The sequence below is a fragment of the Mesoplodon densirostris genome, chromosome 3 (assembly GCF_025265405.1).
Source record: "Mesoplodon densirostris isolate mMesDen1 chromosome 3, mMesDen1 primary haplotype, whole genome shotgun sequence".
Lineage (NCBI taxonomy): Eukaryota > Metazoa > Chordata > Mammalia > Artiodactyla > Ziphiidae > Mesoplodon > Mesoplodon densirostris.
The window spans coordinates 66,865,301-66,891,393 of record NC_082663.1 but is presented as its reverse complement, the minus strand read 5'-3'; the positions used below and the strand labels follow the sequence as shown (position 1 = coordinate 66,891,393).

Genomic DNA, 26,093 nt, shown 5'->3' with positions numbered 1-26,093 from the left:
CCAACAACACATTAAAAGGATCATACACCATGATAAAGTGGGATGTATCCCAGGGATGCAAGGATTCTTCAATATATGCAAATCAATCAATGTGATACACCATATTAACAAACTGAAGAAGAAAAACCATATGATCATCTCAATAGATGCAGAAAAAGCTTTTGACAAAATTCAACACCCATTTATGATAAAAAATCTCCAGAACGTGGGCATAGAAGGAACTTACCTCAACATAATAAAGGCCATATACAACAAACCCACAGCAAACATTATTCTCAATGGTGAAAAACTGAAAGTATTTCCTCTAAGATCAGGAACAAGACAAGGATGTTCACTCTCCCCACTATTATTCAACATAGTTTTGGAAGTCCTAGCCATGGCAATCAGAGAAGAAAAAGAAATAAAAGGAGTACAAATTGGAAAATAAGAAGCAAAACTGTCACTGTTTGCATATGACATGATACTATACATAGAGAATCCTAAAGATGTCACCAGAAAACTACTAGAGCTAATCAATGAATTTGGTAAAGTTGCAGGATACAAAATTAATGCACAGAAACCTCTTGCATTCCTATACACTAACAACGAAAGATCAGAAAGAGAAATTAAGGAAACAATCCCATTCACCACTGCAACAAAAACAAATAAAATACCTTGGAATAAACCTACCTCAGGAGGTAAAACACCTGTACTCAGAAGACGATAAGACACTGATGAAAGAAATCAAAGATTACACAAACAGATGGAGAGATATACCCTGTTCTTGGATTGGAAAAATCAATATTGTAAAAATGACTATACTACCCAACGCAATCTACAGATTCAATGCAATCTCTATCAAATTACCCGTGGCATCTTTTACAGAATGAGAACAAAAAATCTTAAAATTTGCATGGAGACACAAAAGACCCTGAATAGCCAAAGGAGTCTTGAGGGGAAAAAAACGGAGCTGGAGGAATCAGACTCCCTGACTTCAGACTATACTAGAAAGCTATAGTAATCAAGAAAATATGGTACTGGCACAAAAACAGAAATATAGATCAATGGAACAGGATAGAAAGCCCAGAGATAAACCCACGCACCTATGGTCAACTAATCTATGACAAAGGAGGCAAGGATACACAATGGAGAAAAGACAGTCTCTTCAATAAGTGGTGCTTGGAAAACTGGACAGCTACACGTAAAAGAATGAAATTAGAACACTCCCTAACACCATACACAGAAATAAACTCAAAATGGATTTGAGACCTAAATGTAAGACCAGACACTATAAAATTCTTAGAGGAAAATATAGGAAAAACACTCCTTGACATAAATCACCAAGATCTTTTTTGATTTACCTCCTAGAGTAATGGAAATAAAAAGAAAAATAAACAAATGGGACCTAATGAAACTTCAAAGCTTTTGCAAAGCAAACTACAAACAAGACAAAAAGACAACCCTCAGAATGGGAGAAAATTTTGCAAACAAAACAACAGACCAATGATTAATCTCCAAAATACATAAACAGCTCATGCAGCTCAATATTAAAAAAACAACCCAATCAAAAACTGGGCAGAAGACCTATATAGACATTTCTCCAAAGAAGACACACAGATGGCCAAGAAGCACAGGAAAAGCTGCTCAACATCACTAATTATTAGAGAAATGCAAATTAAAACTACAATGAGCTATCACCTCACACAAGTTAGAATGGTCATCATCAGAAAATCTACAAACAACAAATGCTGGAGAGGGTGTGGAGAAAACGGAACCCTCCTACACTGTTTGTGGGAATGTAAATTGATATAGCCACTATGGAGAACAGTATGGAGGTTCCTTAAAAATACTAAAAATAGAATTACCATATGACCCAGCAATCCCACTACTGGGCATATACCCATAGAAAACCATGATTCAAAAAGACACATGCGGGCTTCCCTGGTGGCACAGTGGTTGAGAGTGCAGCCGCCAATGCAGGGGATGCAGGTTCGTGCCTGGGTCCGGGAAGATCCCACATGCCACGGAGTGGCTGGGCCTGTGAGCCATGGCCGCTGAGCCTGCGCGTCTGGAGCCTGTGCTCCACAACGGGAGAAGCCACAGCAGTGAGAGGCCCGCATACAGCAAAAAAAAAAAAAAAAAAAAAAAAAGACACATGCACCCCAATGTTCACTGCAGCACTATTTACAATAGCCAGGTCATGGAAGCAACTTAAATGCCCATCAACAGACGAATGGATAAAGATGTGGTACATATATACAATGGAATAATACTCAGCCATAAAAAGGAACGAAATTGGGTCATTTGTAGAGATGTGGATGGATCTAGAGACTGTCATACAGAGTGAAGTAAGTCAGAAAGAGAAAAAAATATATCGTATATTAATGCATATATGTGGAACCTAGAAAAATGGTACAAATGAACTGGTTTGCAGGGCAGAAATGAAGACACAGATGTAGAGAACAAATGTATGGACTCCAAGGGGGGAAAGTGGTGGGGGTGGGGGTGGGAAGAATCCGGAGATTGGGATTGACATATATACATTAATATGTATAAAATAGATAACTAATAAGAACTTGCTGTATGGCAAATAAATAAAATTCAAAAATTAAAAAAAAAAAAAGGAAGCCGATTAGGTTATAGGTTCTCACTACACCTAATACTCTCCCTGCGTTTTGCAAAGTGATATTACTCAGGTACCAAGAGCCTAGAGAAGAAAGAAGATTCGGGAGAATATGGAGCATGTCTCTGCCTCTATATAAGACTTCTTGGTTTCACAGCCAAACGCTAAGTTGCTTTAAGACCCCCTGAGATTTTATTAGGTAATTCAAATACTTTTAGTGCCACATCTCTATGTGTTTTCTGATGAGTTCTATGAGTAAGTAAACACACTTCTGTCATACAGTAGTTAAAGAAATATAGTTTGTGTAATAAATATTATATCTAGTGCAATAACCCACAATTTTGTTAGAACTGAAAATCCTAATCAGACCTGACTAGTTTTCAGAATATCCTATACTATCTCCTATCAAACACCACAGTACTCTGTGGCATATATTTACACTCTAAATTAGACAAAATTAAAATTTATTTTGCCTTTGAATATTTTCATAATACCTCAAGAAAAACACAAAAATGGTATTGTGGGATTGGGGTCTGCTGTATTAATAGTTATTTACTTTAAAAATCCACTTATCTATCAGCATTAGATTCATTAAATCAATAAATAAATACTGACTGACTATTACAGGTACTTTTATTTGCATCTACACACATTAAATATAACAGACTTTCTGGTATGTTAGCATTGCTTTAATAATTACAGTTTCAAATACTAGTGGTAATCATGCTTATTACTCATCATTTACATTTATCAACATGTGCATACGTCAGTCTAAAAATAGCAGTTGCTTTACAGAGAAACTGTTAACACTGAGAACAGTAGCTTGTCATTTATCCATTATATACTAAAGAAAACCCCACAATATTCTGACATATGAGTCTATTTCAGACATACAAAATAGAACTCATCCTAGAAGCCACTTAATAACATCCTTAGGGCAAATGTGTATATTTGAAGACCTGGTTACATCAGAAGATCATCAATCTCTGAATATGTTCTTTTGGCAATTGAGATCATCTCCTGTTACTGATTCTCAGCTTTACGCTTCAGGGAATTTATGATAGGTTGTTTTTTGTTCAGGGCTCCCTATAATATTCTACCTGCCCTGGACTAAGGAGAGTCCCAGTTAGTGGACTACAAGGCCCTAGGACAAAAATCCCTTTTTCCAGTAGCATACTATTACTATTTTTATGAATCTATCATTTTCATAGTTTTAAAAAATTTAATCTGAAGGTGTAACCTCAGGCTTTAAAGTAATGAAGATAGTAAATGAATAAATAAAATATTCTCAATACCCATCTCTGATACCTCATCAAAAGGAAGAAATGGAACTTCAGACAGAAGAATCCAAACTTCAATAATATAAAAAAAATAACTGACCAACCTAAAATAAATATTTATGGGTATCTAAATTGAATGAATCAAAGGGCAAAATCTGGGCCATCTCTATTCTATGAAAATGATTCAGAAGTTCATAAATGAAGAAGTTAGAGATAAAAATAAAATGCAAAGCAATGTCAGACAAAAGCTAGTTCTACAGGAAGGACTTTCAGGCATTTCCCTTTTCTAAGCATTCATTAATAATTTTTACTACTCATTATTAACGATCAACATCCATGCTGAATATTCATCTCATTGTTTCCTTTTATTTAGAGTGGTTTAATGTTAAACATGATAAAAAAAACTTACACCTTGTTTTTTCATTCTAGTCATTGTAGTCTTTATTGGCCAGTGAGTTAATTTAGAACCTTACAAAATATATTTTTTACATTTACTTATTTATTTATTTTTGGCTGCGTTGGGTCTTTGTTGCTGTACGCAGGCTTTTCTCCAGTTGTGGCTAGTGGGGGCTACTCTTCATTGAGGTACGCAGGCTTCTCATTGCAGTGGCTTTTCTTGTTGTGGAGCACGGGCTCTAGGCATGCGGGCTCAGTAGTTGTGGCTCGCAGGCTCTAGAGCGCAGGCTCAGTAGCTGTGGCGCATGGGCTTAGCTGCTCTGTGGCATGTGGGATCTTCCCGGAACAGGGCTTGAAACCGTGTCCCCTGCATTGGCAGGTGGGTTCTCAACCACTGCGCCACCAGGGAAGCCCACAAAATATTTTTAAAGTTTAGTAGTTATTTTGCAATAATATTCACATGAGTTTTAAAGGTTAATAATGACTAATTTTCCTCAAAAAATTGTCTAACATGAATATAGAGCCTTTGCTCCCACTTCCATTCTCAAACTATTGTTTTATTTATGTAAATAAGGCTTTGATAAGACTTTCCACAATAAGCTCATATTTGTTAAAGCATTTAACATGTTAAATCATGTTTTTCACTAGTGTTAAATGATATCTTAATTTCTCTAAGAAAAGTCTTCAGTTAAATCCAAAAAGTCCTAAGTTGATAAAGTGAAGTATTAGCACCAACATCCATTTATAGAAATTAGTGTTACAGACTTCCCTGGTGTCGCAGTGATTAAGAATCCGCCTGCCAATGCAGGAGACACGGGTTTGAGCCGTGGTCGGGGAAGATCCCACATGCCACAGAGCAACGAAGCCCGTGTGCCACAACTACTGAGCCTGCACTCTAGCGTCCACGAGCCACAACTACTGAGCCTGTATGCCACAACTACTGAAGCCCGTGCGCCTAGAGCCTGTACTCCGCAACAAGAGAAGTCATTGCAGTGAGAAGCCCGTGCACCACAACAAAGAATAGCCCCTGCTCGCCACAACTAGAGAAAGCCCGTGTGCAGCAATGAAGACCCAACACAGCCATGAATAAATAAATAAAAATTTAAAAAAAAAGAAATTAGTGTTCCATATAATAAGATATTCAAGAACCAGTGTTAATTATGTTGGCTCCTGTTGAAAATATTCACTTACATTTATAAGGTTTTAAATTGAGGCAATGAATTTCTCTTGGTCACTGGTAAAGAAAAGATCTTGTTCAAAAATTGCCACAGTCTTGTTATTTCACAAACTCAGAAATGTCACAAGCAAATCATATAAACTACTCTCAACAATAAATGTCTTATCTAATGATTAACCTATAAGAACTCCTGTTCCCCAAAACCAGAACTAAGTTACCCCAATATTTAGTAGATTTCTGAATATCATCTCACTCTTTTAAGTATCATTTTAAATTATATTTTAAAAATTCAAAAAAGACATAGTTTATGATTTTCACAAATTACTTCACTTATATATTCCATTATATTTCACTTTGATTTTTAAAATGCTGTTTATTAAAGGATTAAACTCACAGGCATAAAAATCATGAATCCAGCTACCCTTCTACAGTCAAGACTGCCAGTTCTGGTTAGAACAAAGAAGTGAGTTGACTTCCCACTTCATAAATGGCCAATTTTTTAAAAAAATCTATTTAAAGCAATTATTAGTAGAGGCATTTTTTCAAATAAATAGGAAATGTGATATACAGATATGGATCAGGCTTTAAATTCTAAAGAGAATTCAGAGGTCCCCTGGCTCAGTCTTCTACACAATGCAGGACTCCTTTCTATAATATTAGAGGCTAGGTTATAAACTGGTGGCCTAAGGACCATTTGAAGCCCATACACATAGTTTATTTGGCCTGCACAGTTTGTTTGTTTTTCAATTAAACCCACCTGGAGCTGCATTTCTACTGCCCCTTTGGATGAGCCATTCCCTCTCCACTTCTCCACAGCTCCCACCACTTCCCATCACCCCACTTCACTCACTCATCATCTGCCTGGTGCTTTAAGCATCTGAACATTTCCGTCAGTGACTACTGTTCTGGAGAAAGGGTCATCTACTCTGTGGCTGAACATCTCCATGAAAGGGAAGGGAACTCACAACTTTGCAAGTTGACCAATTTCACTGTAGGCAACTCTAAACAGTAGAGAGACTTGTCTAGAATAATTTCCAGACACAAACTAATTCTATCCTCAGAAACAAAATGAGTCTACTCTGTCTTCCACAGGAAAGCCTTCTAGATATCTTAAGACAACTAACCTTCCTAGGTCTTCAGAGCTCCCAAATAGTCCTCATAGTAATATATTTTCAAGCCCACCCATGGCATACTTCTTTGAATGGATAAACCCTACTTATGATTTATTTTCAACTATTATTTATGGATTCATTCATTATGCATTCTAGCTATCAATGTTGCTCTTCACATGTAATAATGTAATATTTCCTTTAGATCAGTGATTTTTAAACTTTCTGGTCTCAATACTCCTTTATACTTTTAAAATTCATTGAGGATTCCAATGAACTTTTGTTTGAGAGTTATGTTTATAGATATTTACTCTATTAGAAATTAAAATTGAATTTTTAAAAAAATTTGTTAATTCACTTTAAAAATACATAGTAATATAACAGCAAATTTCTATGAAAAATAAATGTTTTCCAAAATAACATAAATGAGTAAGTAAAGCAGTATTGTTTTACATTTTGCAAATATTTTTAATGTCTGACTCAATTAAAGACAGCTGGATTCCTATAACTATTTCTGCATTCATTCTGTTACAATATCACACATAGGTAGCCTCTGGAAAACTCGGGGAGAATGGAAGTAAAAAATGTAAATAATACTTTAATATTGTTAAATAGTTTTGACCTTGTGGACCCCTTGAAAGGGTCTCTTTCAGGGACCCTCCAGGGGTCCCCAGACAATATTTGGAATCCATTTATAAATGCTTTCATTAGTGTAGCTTAGGTTCCAGTTATTTTCTCTAGCATCAATGGCATTCTTTTCACTTATTTGAGCTTATGGTCAACTAAAATCACTCGCTCTTTCTCAAACAAATTGCTGTCATGTCAATGCAGACCTTATACATAAATTTCCCTACAGATGCCATTTTGTTGGCTTCAGGTTACCCTTTGGTAGTAGATGCTGTTGGTGCCCTACCCAGGTCCCCTTAAGGCCAGTGTAAGTGCTGGCTGATAACACACAGCAGCCCCCTTCTCTGAAGAATTTCTCAGTAATACTGGAGCCATCTTGATTGGGAAGCTATGTCTATCTCTACGTCAGCCAATGACTGACTGACAAACCAATAACTTACAGAGTACAAAAGGTCAGCCTCAAGGACACAAAGTAGGATTAATTCTGGGTATCTGTGCTCCAGAGCTTCAAGGAGATCAGACTAAAGTTAGTCTCTAGTGAGACCACAATCTTCCTTAGCTTTTATCCCTTGTTCTGTCCTGCTTCTGGCACTATTTTTCTTCTAAGAACACATCCCTAATAAGTCACTTTAATAGGAATCTCCATATCAGGCCCAACCTAAGACATTTTTTATCTCATCAAGATTATTGCAATATCAACTCTACCATACATCATATTAGCTAACCATCTCAGCTGTACTCCATCTCAAATATGCTAAGAATTGTATTATAATGTACTGCAGTGGTTCTCAAAGTGTGGTGGTCCCTGTACCAGCAGCATCAACATAACATGGGAACTTAGAATTGCAGATTCTCAGGCCCCAGTCCAAACCTACTGAATCACAAACTCCATCACAGAGATGTGCTGTAAGTAACTAATCCACTACTGTTGAACATTTTAGTTTCTATTTTTCCTATTATAAATACCGGTAAAATGAATATACTTGCATGTAAAACTTTGTGTACATTTCTGATTATTTTATAAGTATTTGTCTGCAATTTACTTTGATATAAAAGTACTGCATCAAAAAAGAAGATGTATTGATACATGAATCAGGGATGGATATGTAATACAGCAAGCACAGCAAAATGTTAATGGTAGAATCCAGGTGATGAGTACGTGGATGTTCATTGCAAAATTCTTTCAACTTTTTCATATGTGTTTGAAATTTGTTGGGAAATGTTGAAAATAAAAAATGTTGAAAAAATATATTTTATGAAGCTAAATTCCTAGAATTGGAATAGACCGTTCATAGTATGTGCACATCTTCAAACTTTGTAAAGTTAAAACATCAACCAGAAAGTGTCAGTTCCCTCACACTGTCAACACCACTTTTTAGTGCTTTTCAAATGTATGACAACTTGTTAGGCAAAAACTAGTGATTTATCTTTTAAATCATCATCTCCATGTGCATTTTTTAAAGCTAATATATAATGAACTGAAAAGCTTCCCAACATGCTTGGCTTCAGATAGGATGTTGGTTATTTGAACCAGGAAACAGTAATCAAGATTTGAACACCTACTCGGGGGCACTTACCTTATTACCAAGCACACTATCCTCAAGAATAACTTGCAAACTAAACTGTACAGGCGAGAGTAACTTCCAGGCCAGCATCATACACAGGCAGAGGGGGTTAGTGCTGGACTGCTCAAGGGGACTGATTTAACAGGTCCTAAGAAAGGACTCTTCCTTCACAAAAAAGTCTCCTTTCCCATTTTACCAGGATACTCAGAATTCTAAGCATTAGAGTTCTTTCTTTATGTTGAAGCAATTAGATTCCCACCGATTCAATTTTTTTTTTTTTTTTTTTTTTTTTTTTTTTTTTTTTTTGCGGTACGCGGGCGACTCACTGTTGTGGCCTCTCCCGTTGCGGAGCACAGGCTCTGGACGCGCAGGCTCAGCGGCCATGGCTCACGGGCCCAGCTGCTCCGCGGCATGTGGGATCTTCCCGGACTGGGGCACGAACCCGTGTCCCCTGCATCGGCAGGCGGACTCTCAACCACTGAGCCACCAGGGAAGCCCCTCAATTTTAAAATTCAAGTATTTCACTTCAATATGGGTTCCACATAATTATGGTGCATCCGTAGGATGGAATGCAATGGAGCTATTAAAAAAGAACTATGGATATCTACATTTACTGACATGAAAAGATATTCATGCTATGCTTGTTCATTGCAGAACACAAGTATGTATGTGTGTGTATGACAGAAATATGTATAAGGATACTTACTAAAATAATAATAGTGGTTACCTCCAGTTGAAGGACATATGGGAGTTTCTTTACTCTTTTAATATATTTCTCTATTGTTTATTTTTACGATAGATATATAAACAATTTTATTAACAATATAAAGTACAATAAGGCTATTTGCATTTTGATAAAAAGAAAATTGAAAATATCCCAGAAAACCATTAAGCCATTATTAGCACCTTATTAAATTTTAATTTAGCAAGATTTTCAAGTCAAGGTTAAAGTTGCCTAAGGAATGAGACCCAGATCCAGCATATTTTAAAGGACATAGGAGAAAAATTAAAGGCAGACTAGGTAAAGAGATCTCCATCTATGTATTAAGCAACTGAGGTATAGGCCTGTATTATCCTGGGGGGATTTCACTGGGAAAAAATCAACAGGCAACTGAAGGCATCTGTGGTCTTTAGATGCAAGAGAAACCAAAAGGGTGAAGGCTTACTACAATCTGTATAGACCCGGAGTGAATCTTAACTTTACCACAGTTCCTACTCTCAATATTATAGAAAATAACCTCCTACAAATGATGTTCACTTCTCCCACTACAGCACGTCCAGTATCTGATGGCAGTTAATTTTTAAAATATATTATTTATCAGATTTAAGTTTTTACTTTATACTTTACAAACACTGAAAAGGAAAACATGACATGTTAAATCACTCACCTCCATGGGAAGACATGTTTGTACATGGGCAGATGTTCCTCGATGTGACACTGAAGTCCCATTTTTAATTTGAAACTGTGTTTTGCACATGTAGCCATCAGAACAGTCCTGTGTTCCATCACCAAACAATACATAAGAAAATGTCAATTATTGTTAAGAACTCATCATTCTAAGATCTACAGCATCTCGTAAGTTCCAAACCGAGCAATGAAAAACTAAGTATATTAAATGAGATAATATGGATAAAGAAACTCATCCAATACCCCTGTACATAGTAGGTACTCAATAAATAGAAATTTTAATCCCCTACTTTTCACACCTATTAATGATGTTTCCTCTTCTCTTAGATTAAATCCCTTTTATGCCCCAAGCATTTCAAAGCATAGAATTCATAGAACACAATGGATTGGCAGTTGTTTAAAAATATCTAAACTTATAGAAATATCTTGTCACATAATTAATACTGATGTTCATGGCATATACAGAAATAGAAATTTTAGGAGGACATGCATCTTGAAGCTAGAAGGGACCCTCTATTTCAATTTCTTGTTCAAGGGAAGATCTCCATTAAAAGGTCCCAGAGAGGTAATCATTCAGCACCTTCCTAGGCACTTCCAGAAACCTGCACTTCACTCCCTTACATGACTACCACCTCCATTTTGGCATATGACACATTGTTCATTGAGAAAGTTTAGTTCCACATTGCACTAAAGTATTCCCCTTTAACCTTAATTCACTGGTTCTAGTTCTGCCCTCTGGAGTCTAAACTCTTTTCCACAGAGCCATTATTCAAAGAGTTGAAGACAATTACCACCATTTTCAAATGTTTGTTGTAAGATTTGATTTCCAAGCCCTTCACCAGTTGCATTTCTCTTGTTTTTTGTATTTGCTGTTAAATACACTAATGGATGATGTTCATCTAATTGTGTTAAGTTTCATTTTTTTTAAGGCAAAACTTGTTTGAACTTAATGAAGTCGCGTAAAAATGTAATAACTTGCCATGCACAAACATACTCACATATCAATGAATATTATTAATTCTCCACTAAAATGTCACACTAACATTCATATTTTAACAGAATTAAAATAATTATAATTAAGAAAAACATGGTTACTTAATCTGATGTAGTAAAAAAAAAAAAATAGCATCCAAACTAAATAATTCATAATTCACTTAAATACTTTTACTAAGTTTCAAATATCCAGTTTTTAACTATAAAATAAGACAATTTTAGAGTGTTTGTGAGCTATTTAATATTGAGATTTTTTAAAATTTGTGTCATGACAACTATGTAAGAGCATTTGATATTAGGTAACTATCCTGGGTTGAATTGTATCCTCCCAAATTTCATGTCCACCAGGAACTTTGTTGGTGACCTTATTTGGAAATAGGGTTTGTGCAGATGTAATCAAGTTAAGATGAGATCATACTGGAATAGACTAGACCCTAAATCCAATATGACTGGTGTAGTTATAAGAAGAGGGAAATTTGGCTACAGAGACAGACACATGGGAGAAAGTCATGGGAAGAAAGAGGTAAAGATTGGAGTGGTGCATCTACAAGCCAAAGAATGCCAAGGATTACCATCAACTACCCAGAAGCTAGAAAAGGCACAGGAAGATTCTTCTCTAGAGACTTTGGAGGGAGCATGGCCCTGCTGACACCCTGATTTCCAACTTCCAACTTCCAGAACTGTGAGAGAATACATTTCTGTGCTTTAGGCCACCCAGTTTGTGGTACATTGTTATGGCAGCCCTAGGAAACTAATACAGAAACTATATTTTCTGAGAAATCTGGTGGCACCTTTATAATACCTCCCAGTTAGTTAGGCTGTCATCCCGCCAGGACTCACACAGGGGCCACCCTGCTGTTTGGTCATGATCAACACTAGTTCTGATTGACTGCAGCCAACTCATTCAGACTGGTTGATACCACTACCATAGGTTGTTAAATATTTTGAATATCCTTCCTGCCTGTAAAGTAAGCTATTAGGCATCGAACACTATCATCTTTTATTATTTCACTAAGGTTCTACATTTTGTAGATGGAATTATTGTTTTAAATTCTAGTGAAAGCTATTCTCTTTTCTACTAGATTTGAACCAGAAAGATAAAACCCTGGCAGTGTCGGCAGCTATCGTGTGATTAAACGGAGCCTGAGAATAAAGCCAATGCAGAGGAAAGCAAGGCCATAATATGCAGAGACCAGATCCTGATTACACTATTTATACCAACCATACCTGAAGCTAGCTCTACCCTCAAATTTTTCAATTACATGGACCCCAAAAGTCCCTTCTTTGCTTCACCCAACTTAAGTTGGATTTTCTGTCACTTGTAACCAAAATAATCTTTTTATAAAGTGACCTATATTGCATTTACTAGTTTAAAACGAGACTTTCTACTGCATTGTATTATCACTCTCATTATGATAATCAATACCTGATTATATAAAAGATTTACCAAATACAATAAAACCATAATTGTATGTGTTTCTGAGAAAAAGTACTCACAGTCTGCAATTTAAAAATAATCTAGCGACTTTGTAGCCAGCAACTTTGCTAAGTTTGTTTATAGACTATTTTTTATTTTATAATTATAATATTTGTATCATCTATTAATAAAGATGGTTTCACTTCTTTTCCAAAAATTTTTTTTAATAAAAATAATCTAGCAACAGAGAAAAAAAATCATAGGATATTCAGAGAAAAGTCAGAGCTAAACTGTGTGTACTGAGTATAATTCATCGAATGAGGATAAATGTTCTATTTCATATTTCCTATACCTGAGTGCTGGTCATACAACCTCTTCCTAAGGGAAGTTACAATTTAGTAAAACTCTAATTACAGTGCAAAATACACCTCCTTTGACATCAAAGAGGTGAGTCAGAAATTCCTGTATACCTATGTTATAAAATCTAAATAAATTATCTGGTATCTTTTAAGATAGAGACATTATTTTCAGTATTACTTATAATTTAAGCAATTTAAATCTCTGTTTTAGGCAATTTCTGATACTATTTATTAGTGTCTATAGGGAGGTGCAAAAGAGTTTTTGACTCAGCCTATATTTGGTCATGGTGATTTTCTTTTCAGTATCAATCTCTTAATAGTCAAGATTAGCCTTGAAAAATTAAATACAGAAAAAGCAGAGTTTTATAGCCTTTCAAACATTTACTTCCACAGAAGTAGGCCTTTCTCCCACGTCATTTTAATTTAAGGCAGAAAATGTTTTATTCTTCACTGTTGAAGGATGCTTTCTTAGAGACAACAAACATAAAGATATGAAAATTGCCCTCTGAACTGGCACTACAGTCAATCAAGGCCAGTAAACAAAGTTGAACTCAAACCTCCCCCTGAAAATTCCAGTGGACGTTCTGCTCTAGCTTCCCTGCATTCTTTTTGTACTTACAATTTAACATTAACCTCCTTTAATTTTTTTTTTTTTTCTTTTTTTCTTTTTGCTGTATGCGGGCCTCTCACTGTTGTGGCCTCTCCCGTTGCGGAGCACAGGCTCCGGATGCGCAGGCCCAGCGGCCATGGCTCACGGGCCCAGCCGCTCCGCGGCATATGGGATCCTCCCAGACCGGGGCACGAACCCGTATCCCCTGCATCGGCAGGCGGACTCTTAACCACTGCGCCACCAGGGAGGCCCTCCTTTAATTTTTTAACATTGATTAGTTTTACTTCCTCCAGTTGATCCTAAGATCAGGGCCTAGGCCCCATCCCTAGAGAAAAAAAAAGGCTGCAAAGGGAAGCTAGGGTCCTTACTGTAGAATCTAGACTGTCCTCCACATAAAAACCTCATCCCCACAGAGTCTGAAAACATCCCAGACCTGCATGGGAGGAGGTGGAACAAAAGGAACCTTACAGCTCACCGAGTTCAACCCTCCTGCTTTAGCGATAAGAAGGTGAAGGAGTGAAGCACTTTTAAGAGACTTGTCTTACAGCTAATTAGGGGCAGAGCTAGAAGTAGAAGGCAAGCCTCTTGGCCTGTGTTCTTTCTACTACACTAAGCAAGTTCTGCCAGAGAGCAGGATCATGGCAGAAAGATCTTTACTGATGCTCGTGGACTGGTATACGCCAGGCTCTGCACATGGAATAACAAGCTCAAGCCACTCAGAGTGTGGTCTGGGGACCAGCAGCCTCAGGGTCACCTGGGAGCTTGTTAGACATGCAGAATCCCAAGCCCCACTTCAGACCTTCTGAATTGGAATCTGTATTTAACAGGATCCCAGGTGATTTGTGTGCACATTTGGAAGCACTGAGGAAGGGAGCACTGCAGTCCCTGCGGGACAGCAAACTGACTGCATTAAACAGTGGTTCTCAACCCTAGCTGCATATCTGAATCACCTGAGGAGTTTTCAAAATGCTGTTGCTGGGGTCCACCCTCAGACTGGTGAAGTGAGAATCTTCCCAGTAGCCTCTAATGAAAAGCCAGGGTAGAGAACCACAGCACTAAATTCACTGGAGTCCCCTTCTGAACTCTGAGAACAGAGCCAACCACAGACTCTGCAGCTGCCTCAGCAGAAAAGGCCACAAACAGCTCCCAACTTTCAGGAATTCCAGGGCTCACTCGGAGCACTCCATATACTAAACTTGCCTCTGTGGATGCTCATCTTGGAGCTTCGACTGTGCTGAGACTGCTTTTTGTATGGTCTTCACTACCACCTCAAACCCTACTCTCTGGCAACTTGCCCAGCCTTGACCTGGTCATCTGTAACAGCCAGTAATCTCATAACTTAAAACCTTCCCATGTCCAGCTACACTTCTGCCATCAGGATGCCCTGATGCCCACTGCCACAAAGTAGGTTGCTCCACAATGTCACTGTAGAAGAGAAACTAATAGGAAATGCAGGTGCTGTATGTAACCCAGACACCACTAATAAAAAGAGAACATTTCCTCACAGTCAAAACTCCTCAGGTCATCTACATGGAATGCCCTTCACCTTATGCCAAAACAAGGAATAAAGATTTAAATGAGGAAAACAATACCGTAAATGTGTTCAATGAAAACACTGGAAGATTATAAACTCTTTTATCTATCTATCTATCTATCTATTTATTTATTTATTTTTGGCTACGAGGCTTGCAGCATCTTATTTCTCCAACCAGGGATCAAACCCATGCCCCCTGCAGTGGAAGCAAAGAGTCTTAACCACTGGACTACCAAGGAATTCCCTAAAAGCTTTTAAAGGATATTTAAAAAGTAAATAAAAATCTTGAAGTCATGTAAAATAATGATAAATTCTACTGCATGGAAAAAATTCTTAACACCATAAAGTCAAAACGCAAATATTAAAATGTGAAAAAAAGATCTGTAGCTCAAATCATAGAAAAGGACTAATTTTTTCAATATATAAATAGCTTTAATTTCCTCAGTATATTAATAGTTCTCACAAACCAATAAGACGAACAGCCCAATAGAAAAATAAGCAAACAATATAAATAGATAGTTCACTAAACAGGAAGTATACGTGGATTTTAATCATATAAAAATATGTTCAATGTTACCCATAAGAAAAATGCAAATTAAAACTATGTGATACCATTTTTTACCTATCAGATTGGCAAAGATCAGAAAGCGTGAAATACACTCTGTAGGCAAAGATGTGGATAAAACAGGCAGGCACTCTCATACACTGCCAAGGGCAGGGTAGTTTAAATTAGTATAACCTCCCTGTAGAGCAAGTTGACAATAACTATCTAAACTTAAAATGCACATACCTTCCATCCAGAAATGCTACTTCCAGGAATTTATCGTGCAGATACAATTGCACATGTAGAAAGTAAAATTCATGCAATGATATGTATTAAAGTATTGTTTTAATAGCACAGTGTTGGAAATAACCTAAATGCTCATAGGTGAGGATTGGTTAAATAAATTATAGTATATCCAAATAATAGAATGCTATGCAGTCATAAAAAAGTGACTATAAGTATTCATATGGAATAATAACCAAAATAGATCATTAAGTTAAAAATATGCAGAACAGCATGTATATATGTATATTATCCTACCATTTGTTTAAATATAAACGCATATGCTTGTGTACATTGAAGATATCTGAAAGGACACCGAAGACACTGGTATGAGTAATGACCTCTGAGGTTTGGGTAAGGAGGGTGGGAAGGTTAGGAAGGAAACTTACTTTTTTAGTGTACAAACCCTTTTGTGCCTATATACAAAAAACACTTTATGTTAAACAAATACTTCATTGATTGCCTTTTGAACATATGCTTCCAGGCCAGCGCAATGCTGCAATGGATTCCAACTTGAACTTTTCAGGAGAAAATGTTCTGGAGGCCTTATAGAACCTTAGAGAGACAACCAAGTTTTCTAGTGTAGTACTGACTGCATACTAAGGATTTCCTAACAGAACATGTTTAGGTCTGCTTTCCTACAAGCTGTCAAAAGCTATGCCACCCAGACAGTTATGTTATGCCTGTTAGAATCGAGCTATCCAAATAACTATGGGGTTCTTGTAGCTGAATTTTAATAAGCTTTTAACAATCTACTCTAGAAAAACACTGCTGTCTAAAAAATTAGGTGGTTATCTAAGAGCCTCAGCCCTGCTTTGGAATAAAGGATTGCATATAGGATGTAAACTCAAGTTAACTGCCCATAATGATCAGCTGCAGGAAGGGCTTGTCAAGGCCACTGGGGAGGAATTAAGACAAGAGGAAGTTTCTAGGTCACTGCTGGCACTGAACAAACAACAGGACCTTCAAGGCCAATGGAACCCTGAGGAACAGGCCAAACTTAAGCCACATATCTCAAGTGGTTGCTCTTTCCTCTGTAAGAGATCAAACCAATACTACCAGTAACTGCCCAGAGCTAATTAATCTTGGGGTCAAAAAAAAAAAAAAGAAAAACTGCTGCTGAAAAGCAAAGCTTACACTGGGTAAGTCAGACACTAAACTAGTATCTGTTCATTTTTTTTAAGGCCTGAAAGTTAGATGGTGTATGAAGGTAACTGTTAAGGATTTAGAGATCCTCCAGAACACAAATTTGAATATATTAAAATGTCTCCTCGTGCCCCAACCCCCACCCAATCTCGCTAACCCATACTGCTACACCTTCCCAATATGTGTGTGGGTGTTGACCATGGCTGACTCTGATGCCTCTGAGTCAGTATCAAGAGTGACCAGATCCAGTCAAAGTGATTCATGGGTAACTGCCAGCCTTTGACTCAGGCAAAAATTCAGAAGACCAAAAACTCAAGAAACCAAAAACCCAAAAGTAAAAGTAGGTATATAACATATTTCACCTTTGAAAAAGACCTTGGTCTTCTCCTCGGTCTTGTAGTATTTTGGAGTTTATTAAACATGACACAGCCGTTTATTGAATAGTCCACCAATACTTTCTCCATACTTTCTGGGGGAGAGGGTTGGAGATACACCTCAGATAATAATAAATTCCAGCTGAGGGAGCTGAGGCTGTCCTTCTGGGAAAGCATTAAATCTTCTTCTGGATGTGTGGTCGCATCCAATAGAGGACCATACCCCCTTGCTTCACCATTTGCACAACATAACCCATTATGATTATTGCCTTTATCTGTGTGACCTAAGGTGTGAATGACTACTGAACACATTGGTTCACTAACTGGGAATTAAACCACAAAACATGGTGACCATTGGTCCTTGATTGGAGGTTCTCTGGCTCTGCCCAGTTTAAAAGAGCTTTTTCTTAGCATGGTCATGGTATGAAACTAAAAGAGAATCTGTGGGATTTTAACTTGAAATATTCTCTCTAAGGCAGCTGTGTGTCAGAGGGTTATACTGCCTTCTCTTATAATACTTAGTTCAGCAGTTACTCTTGTTTACATTAGCATACTCATTACAGACTCTTATTAGGTTTAAAGTTCTAATCAACCTATAAACAAAGCACAGAGGACTAATTATAGTTCCTGAACAGAATCTAAATATTATAAATCGTGATGATGTAAAAATAATAATATAATTAATTTAAAAATCAGAAGGAGGAACAGAAAGGAATGTGGGATATAGTATAAGTACTCTAAATTCCTCATCTATCACAGCAGGAATCAATAGTTACTATCCAAAAATGAAAAATCAGGAATTAAAAGTACTGATATATTGTTAAAGGTTACAGGGATCACTGTGAGAATAACTGAGTTATTCTTCACCAATAGGGGTTCCTTTAAACAAATTTAAATCATCCATATGATGGAATACTATGTAGCTATCAGTAATAATGAGATAGTTCTATATATGCTCACAAAGAAAGATGTCCATTACGTACTGTTAGGTGGAAAAAGTAAGTTACAAAACAATGATCCCACTTTCATAAATATGTTATAAACGTACATATATTTACATGTGCATAGAAAACAAACTACAGAATTGAGTCAGAGGAGAGGGAAGGAAGTATTTTCATCTGTATTTTATATATCTATATATTATTAGAATTTTTACAATGATCATGTACTGTTTTTCCTTGTAAAAGTTATTTAATTAAATATAAAAATCCAATCCATGAAAGAAAAATGTAATACTGTGCTTTCCTTCCACTCTCTGCAATCAATAATACTCTAAGAACCATAAAATGTTCTTGCATACAATATTAACTTTTATTTTCTCTCCTTTTTAAACTTACTCTCTAGTTGCTAAACCAAAATAAGGTCAATATTTCTTTCCTAGGTCACTACCTAATTATGGTATACCTTCACTTTGCTTCTCAAGTAGACATTGTTTTACACCACTTAGGGCCTTCAATTTTCAATTCCATTCAATAAAGACATATTGAGAACCCCAGCACTGTGCTCATTTTAGTTAGTTTTCCTACAATAGTCCTACTCCCTTTCCCTGACAGGACTCTACCAAGTCCCTCTGCTTTTTACCTCTAACCCCTTCCGACTTCCTAGATGAGCAGTAGAACACACTGCTCTCCCCTTCCCCAAAGGCAGGTCAAAGCACAGCAAGCACCTGCTGTATAAAAAGATAAATAAAATAAAATATAAAAATTAAAAAAAAAAAAGCACAGCAAGTGCAGTGACCCCAGGGAATAAAGAGCAGAAGAAAATCAGCCACTTGTCAGCCCAGAAAAGGAGGTTACTGGACCAATTTGATGACCTTATTGGGGAGAGGGGGCGGGGATAAGCACACACGCATATCTGTTGATATGTACTTGCACAGCCTGCTTATTTCATGCAAATTTTAAAAAAATGGTTATAGTTTAAATAATGCTAAATCCCTTCTCTTTCTTGGAGCCAAAGCATCAAAAGTAAGTTTAGATCACATTGGTCCCATTTTCTTTATTAACACTTTCAACAGATATCTCTACAATGTTGTTTCACTATTAAGCATTTTTGTGGAATTTCATTCTCTTTTCCCTCTTTCACTTTTTAATAATTTTTTTCAGGTTTTCCAAACTGCCCATTTTGATTTTTCAACTTTCAGTTCATAAATGTGGGACCTCCATGTGTACCCTCATACTTTTTATTATATTAAACAATTTGGTTCTGCTTCCAAGAGCATTCCTGCTTATTTGTGCCCAAGGATTGGCCAACAAATGCTATAAGAATTGGAGGGGAGATGGGGGCCTGCCATAGAAAAAAAATTTTTTCTCTCTTTGTTTCTAATTTCAATTTAAGTTTGTAGAGATTTTACCATATTTTGTTTGCTCTAGATGAAATGTTCTCAAAGGTTTATCACTGCTTTTCTAATATCATAGATAAAATAAGAAAACAAAGATGACCCAAGTTCTGACCTTCTCCATCTTGATTTCTAAATTTAAAGTTACTCCAAATCTTATTCCTCTCATAAATAATATTTTTATAAAATTACCTGTTATAAGGGAATTATTCAAGAAAATTAAGAGTATTAAAGTAATTTTGTACTTAATAAAATAAACTGAAAGAAATTTTATAGACAGTAGCAAATTATCAGGGTAGCCAATTGTCACTTTCATTTCAAAGCACTGTCCTTGCAAAGCCATACAAATAATTTATTAAGTTTCCTATTTTTTCATGAAATGAAGGATGCCTGATCTTAAGCAGTTTTACTGGGAGAAGGATCCTGCTGTGTGGGTGGGAAGAAGGAAAGGAAGGTGAGAAAGGCCTTCCTGGCATGGGTGCATACAAAGCAAAATGGGTGGCTTAAAACAACAAAGATTAATTCTCTCACAGGTCTAGATCTGGAAGCTAGAAGTCTGAAATCAAGGTATCGACAGGGCCATGCTCTCTCTTCAGGCTCTAAGGGAGAATCTTTCCTTGTCTCCTTCTAGGTACTGGTTGTTGCCTACTTATAGACATATCATTCCCATTTCTGCCTCTGTATTCACATGCCTTCTTTCCTGTGTGTCTGTATCTCTGTGTCCAGATTTCCCTCTTCTTAGAAGGACATCAGTCAGATTGCATTTAGGACACATGCTAATCCAGTATGGCCTCGTCTTAACTTGATTAATCTGCAAAGACCCTATTTTCAAATAAAGTCACATTCACAGGTTCTGGGTGGACATGAATTTTGGGGGACACTATTCAGCCCAGTACAGGTGAAGAGGCAGGAAGAGGTGGGAGAAAGGCAGTCCCACAGCTCCTGCACCTAACACAGGGGTAGTTGCCCAGAATAGCTGAGGGAGGCCAGTGTTTCAGAAGCTGTTCCAACCTGAAGATACTAGGCCAGATTCTCATGGCTGTTGCGGGAAAACAAAAGGGCTTTGACCAATAACGGGGATGAAAGTACTGACAGCTTTTAGAGAAGGCTGCACAGTAGTACACTCACTGTTTTTATTCACGGGACCTGGATAATGTGAGATTGAAGACTTTACTGGAGTCATCCTACGTGCCAAAAAGAGCATTCAATATCCACTACTTGGATCAAAACCAGAAACGTGGCAAACTCACACTGCTGGCAGAGAAGAGTGAAGAGGAGGAAGGAGAGAGGGAGGATGTTGTCCACTCAGCCTTTTTTATTGATGTAACAAAAGTTTCCTGACATATTTTCCAGAATGAGTCACAATCTCTGCCCTCATAGTCATTTCCATTCCAAGCCTGTGCATGTTTAAAGCTCTTATACTGATGCCCTCTCTTTCTGTATCTTCCATCAGAACTCCTGCTTCCCATAGCTTGACATTAGCAGGTTGCCTCTGCATCAAGGCAGGAGTTGTGTGAAAGCCGGGTGGACACAATGCAATAGAGAAGGAGTAGAAGCTCACCACCTCACCCCACACTTATGCTACAAATCTTAGAGAGTCTTCCCTCATTTCCATGAATTAATCATGTTCTCCCCATGCTGTGTTCCCAACCATAGGTTTAGAAACAGACCAGCTGAACTGATGGTCATGTATCTAACAGAATCTTAGTTTAAAACCAGTATTCATTAAATTTACATTTCATATAATAAGGCAATAGATTAGTATCCTTCAAGAATTTTTGCATTCGTCTAAGTGTTTCTTTGGTCTTCTAGCCATGATAGAATAACAGAGACTAGATCTACTCTCCCATCTTAAGCAACTAGAAAACCAAACAAAAAATATATGAAATTGGGGTTTGCAGATGTTGGACACAGGCAGTGTAGGACAGTGATCTCTGAGGAAAAGGAAATAAACAAGGTAAGCTCTACAAGTGTCCCAGCTCACTGCCTGAAGAAAGTTCTCAAAGAAAAAGATTAAAATGGCAAATGATTTCATTGTTTGTTTAAATAATCTAAGAGAATCAACAGAAAAATAAAATAAGAGACTTTCAGAGAGTGGCCAGGAAAAAGATCAACATATAAAAATCAGTAACTTTACAACTGTAGAAATAATCAGTTAAAATCATAAAGATAAAATACACTATTTCTGGTACAAACACAAATTGTCAAATATACAGGAAAATACCTATCATTATGTCAAGGAAACTCTATAACTGTACTGTAGGACATGAAAATAATCCCAACAAGTTTTTTATGAAACCTGTAAAATGATTCTAAAATTACTTTTAAAAGAAAATGCATGGGGTAATTAATTTTAAAAAAACAATGAATGATAGGATTATTAGATATTGAAACCAACTAAAGAGCACTAGTAATAATTAAAATCTATGTTATTATGACAGAAAAGAAAAATAGATCGGGGATTAGAGTATGGAGTCTAGAAATAGAAACATTTACATTTTGGAATTTAATATATGATAAAAAGAGAATTTAGATCACAGATGGAAGAATGGATGAGTCAATAATGAAATGAAGTCAAGCGGTTCACCATTAAATAAAATAAACAAACTACATTACCACATCTCACAATCTCTAAAATAAATTCCAGATGGATTAAAGCCCTAAACATAAAAAATAAACTAATAAAGGTCTAGAGGAAAATATAAGAGAATATTTTCTTAATTTGAAGTTAGGAAAGATTTCCTGAGCAAAACACCAACCCAGAAGCCATAAAGCAAAAGACTGGCAGATTTATTAAATATTAAAAAACTCCTGTTTGACAAATGATACTATTAACAAAGTTAAAAGAGAAGTGACAGTCTGGGAAAAAATATTTGCAATACATATAGGAAATGAAGGATTGATAGTCGTAATATATAAGTTACTTCTACAAATCACTATTACAAAGATAAACAACTACAGTAAAAGAGACAAAGGGCATAAACAAGAAATACCTAGAAGAAATACCAGTGACCAATAAGCATATAAAAATATGCTCAACACCAATGTAATGAGGAAAATGCAAATTGAAACAATATATCATTTTTCATCTTTTAGAATGAAAAATTTTAAAGATCAGTAATATCTCATAGTCTAGAGAGTATGAGAAAATGGGCATACTCATATACTATTTAAGAATATAAATTGCTCCAGTCAGGAGAGAAATTTTGCCTTTCTCTTTCACTCATTTATTCATTCAACAAATATTAGCACTTAGTTCATATAACATGGTGTGCTAGGCCCTAGGAATACAGCAGTGAACCAAACAGACAGAAGTTCTTGCCCTCAGGCAGCTTGCACTCTGGAGGAACAGATGCAGGGCGGAGAAGATAACAACTGAATATGTACAGTAGATGGTTTTAGTGCAATAAAAATAAATAAATTAGAGTGAGGGGGACTGAAGTGATAGGGTTAGGAAGATGCTATTTTACATAGGGTGGACAGACAGGAGGACCTTGCTGATAAGGTGAGGGATGATCTGACTGAAGTAGGGAATAAGTCATAAAGCTACCTTTATGAACACACTAGACAGTGGGAATGAGCTGCACTTAGACTCCATAGTGGAAACAGCAGGGATAGTATATGGCTGGAGCAGAGTGAAGGAGCATGAAAATGATGGAATTTAAGACTAGAGAGGAAAGGGGTGAGAACAATTTAGGCCATGGAAGTCATGATCAGAGCTTTGGATTTTACCCTGACAAAGACTGGAAGTCATTGGAGGATTCTGAGGCACAGACTGTTATGATTGTACTCACATTTTTAAAAGATCACTGTAGCTGCTGTTTAGAGACCAGATTCCTAATGGGCATTAGTTAGGAAGCTATTGCAATAGGCCAGGCGAGAAATAATGGCAGCCTGGGCTACAGTGGTGCAGTGGAGGTGGTGAGAAGTGGTTGATTATGGACATATTTTGAAGATAGAGTTAGTAGGATTTATTAATGGATTAAACATGGGATGTAAGAGAAAGAGAGAAGTCAAGGGGAACGCCAGGTTCTTGTCCCTAGCAGCTAGAAGCTAATATTTACTGAAATAGGGAAATATGTGGAAAAAGTAGGTTGTGAGGGAGAGGGGGAAGGTTAAGTAAAAGTGAGTTAAATGTGCTGCCTCATGGACACTCAAATGTATGTCAAGTTGCTAGATATAAAAGCCTGAAGTTCAGGGATATAATAGGTGTTAAAAATACAATTTCAAGAGTCATCAGTGCATATATATTATTTACAGCCAAGGAGCTGGGTAAGATCTCCTAGAGAAAGTGTCTAATTGGAGAAGAGAAGTCCAAAGATTGAGCCCTGGGGCACTCCAGAGTTGAGCTATTGGGAGATGAAGAGGAAGCAGCAGAGGAAGCCACTAAGAATAGTTGAGAGGTAGAAGGAAACCACAAGGTCAGCGTCTCAGGCACAGAGGAGTTCAAGAAGGGAGTGATAGCTGTGCCAATTTTGCAGCATCTGTCAAAATGTCAAGTGAGCATACCCTCTCATTCAGTAACGCTATTTATCTATTCTACAGAAATAAGAATAAGTACACACAAAAATTGTTTTGCATGGACATTTATTAAAGTATCATTTGCCATAGAAAATTAAATGCCCATCAATAGAGGAAAGCTTAAATTATAGTGCATCTGAACAAGAGAACAAAATATAACAATTAAAAAAAAAACCTGGCAGATGGAAGTTATTGATATGGAATAACCGCTGGATATTAAGTTAAAAAACTACTTTAAGAACAATCATATGAAATGATTGATTCCACATATATGGAAAAAGAAAACATATACATATATGTTACCTGCAGGGCAGGCAGGATAGTGTGATGAGAGAAAGCATGAGCTCCAAATCAGACTTCCTCAGATATAAATTTGGCTTGTTACCGTGAACAAATTTCTTAACTTTTCTGACCTTCCTCTCTCCTATAAAATCCCTCAAATGGCGGTTCTAAGGATTAAATGAATTAATATACAAAAAAGATCAGTGTCTGGTATATAGTAATCCCTCAATAAGTGTTATATATGAATAATGTCTTAATAGTGTACATTATAATATATGATAACCATATATATGAGTGCATAGGAAGAGATTTTGAAGTTTACTCTCCAAACTGTTACCACTGGTTTTCTCTGAGAAGTTTGGGACTGGGAATTGGCAGGGGGGTGAGAGGTAGCTGAAAGGCACTTAAAACATTTTGACATATATGTCTAAATTACTTTCATTTTTAATAATATACTAGTGCAGATTTTTACAAAAGTATACGTGCATTTCTTATGAAATTTTTAAACTTTTTTTTTTAAGTTAGAGAAGAGAAAAGAACAGTAAACATTTATGGACCTCAAAAGCTATTGCAGGGCCTCCCTGGTGGCGCAGTGGTTGAGAGTCCGCCTGCCGATGCAGGGGATACGGGTTCGTGCCCCGGTCCGGGAGGATCCCATATGCCGCGGAGCGGCTGGGCCCGTGAGCCGTGGCCGCTGAGCCTGCGCATCCGGAGCCTGTGCTCCGCAACGGGAGAGGCCACAACAATGAGAGGCCCGCGTACCACAAAAAAAAAAAAAAAAAAAAAAAGCTATTGCAATTTCTATTCAGCTGACATCAAAAAAGATAAATCAAAGAATTGGGATAATGTGAAGCAGGTAATGTAACATTTTCTAGCCATTTCCAAGAAAGATACACAGACAGACTTGTGGCAATAAAAATAGAAAAGACAGAAAAGAAAAGCCTGAATAATGAAATAAAGGGAAGAGAATGAAATCAAGCACAGATTCACAGACTCTGAGTCTAACCATTCAGGCAAACAAAAGCCCTACCTATCACACCTGAGAGAGGCAGTCACCCAGTGTCTCCTGACACATTTCCAGTGACATAGACAGCTTGTGTCACCTTATATTAACCAAATATAGTCCCTCACTGGTCCTACTTGTCTCATCCGAAGTAACACATTTAAGACTCTCTCTTCACCAAGACTGACTCTTGGCTACATATTCTGACTCCACTACCTTGTCTGGGCGAGCCCAGCCTTGCCCAGTGTGGGCAGAGAGAGCACTCCAAGCAGCAGGCTGCTACAGCTGCTCCAAATCTAAAGCAAATACAGCTAAGATTCTTTCCATTTAATGACGCCAACAGGTAGAATTGTTAAGACAATGTGGATGTACAATTGCATGACTTCTGACTTTGACTAAATTCTGCTTGGAGAAACAACATGTATTTGCAGGAGACAAATACTAAAGCATACTCTATGCAGGCTCAACTTAACTCTTCTGTACATAACTCAATGTTTTTCATCACTTCGTTCTTTGTCTTCAGTACAAA

The 26,093-nt window shown here is 37.0% G+C and overlaps 1 protein-coding gene across 3 annotated transcripts in view; it reads right to left on the bottom strand.

The window, feature by feature from the left end:
• The window catches only part of ATG10 (autophagy related 10), a 235,561-nt gene that overhangs the window by 166,654 nt on the left and 42,814 nt on the right, over window positions 1–26,093 (bottom strand). For 2 of the 3 annotated variants that reach the window (XM_060093112.1, XM_060093113.1), the window contains exon 3: window positions 10,145–10,252. The exons of the other annotated variant lie outside the window; for it this stretch is intronic. In XM_060093112.1, the coding sequence (XP_059949095.1) occupies window positions 10,145–10,252 (108 nt within the window). The remainder of the gene's footprint in view (window positions 1–10,144; window positions 10,253–26,093) is intronic. 3 annotated transcript variants of the gene reach the window in all.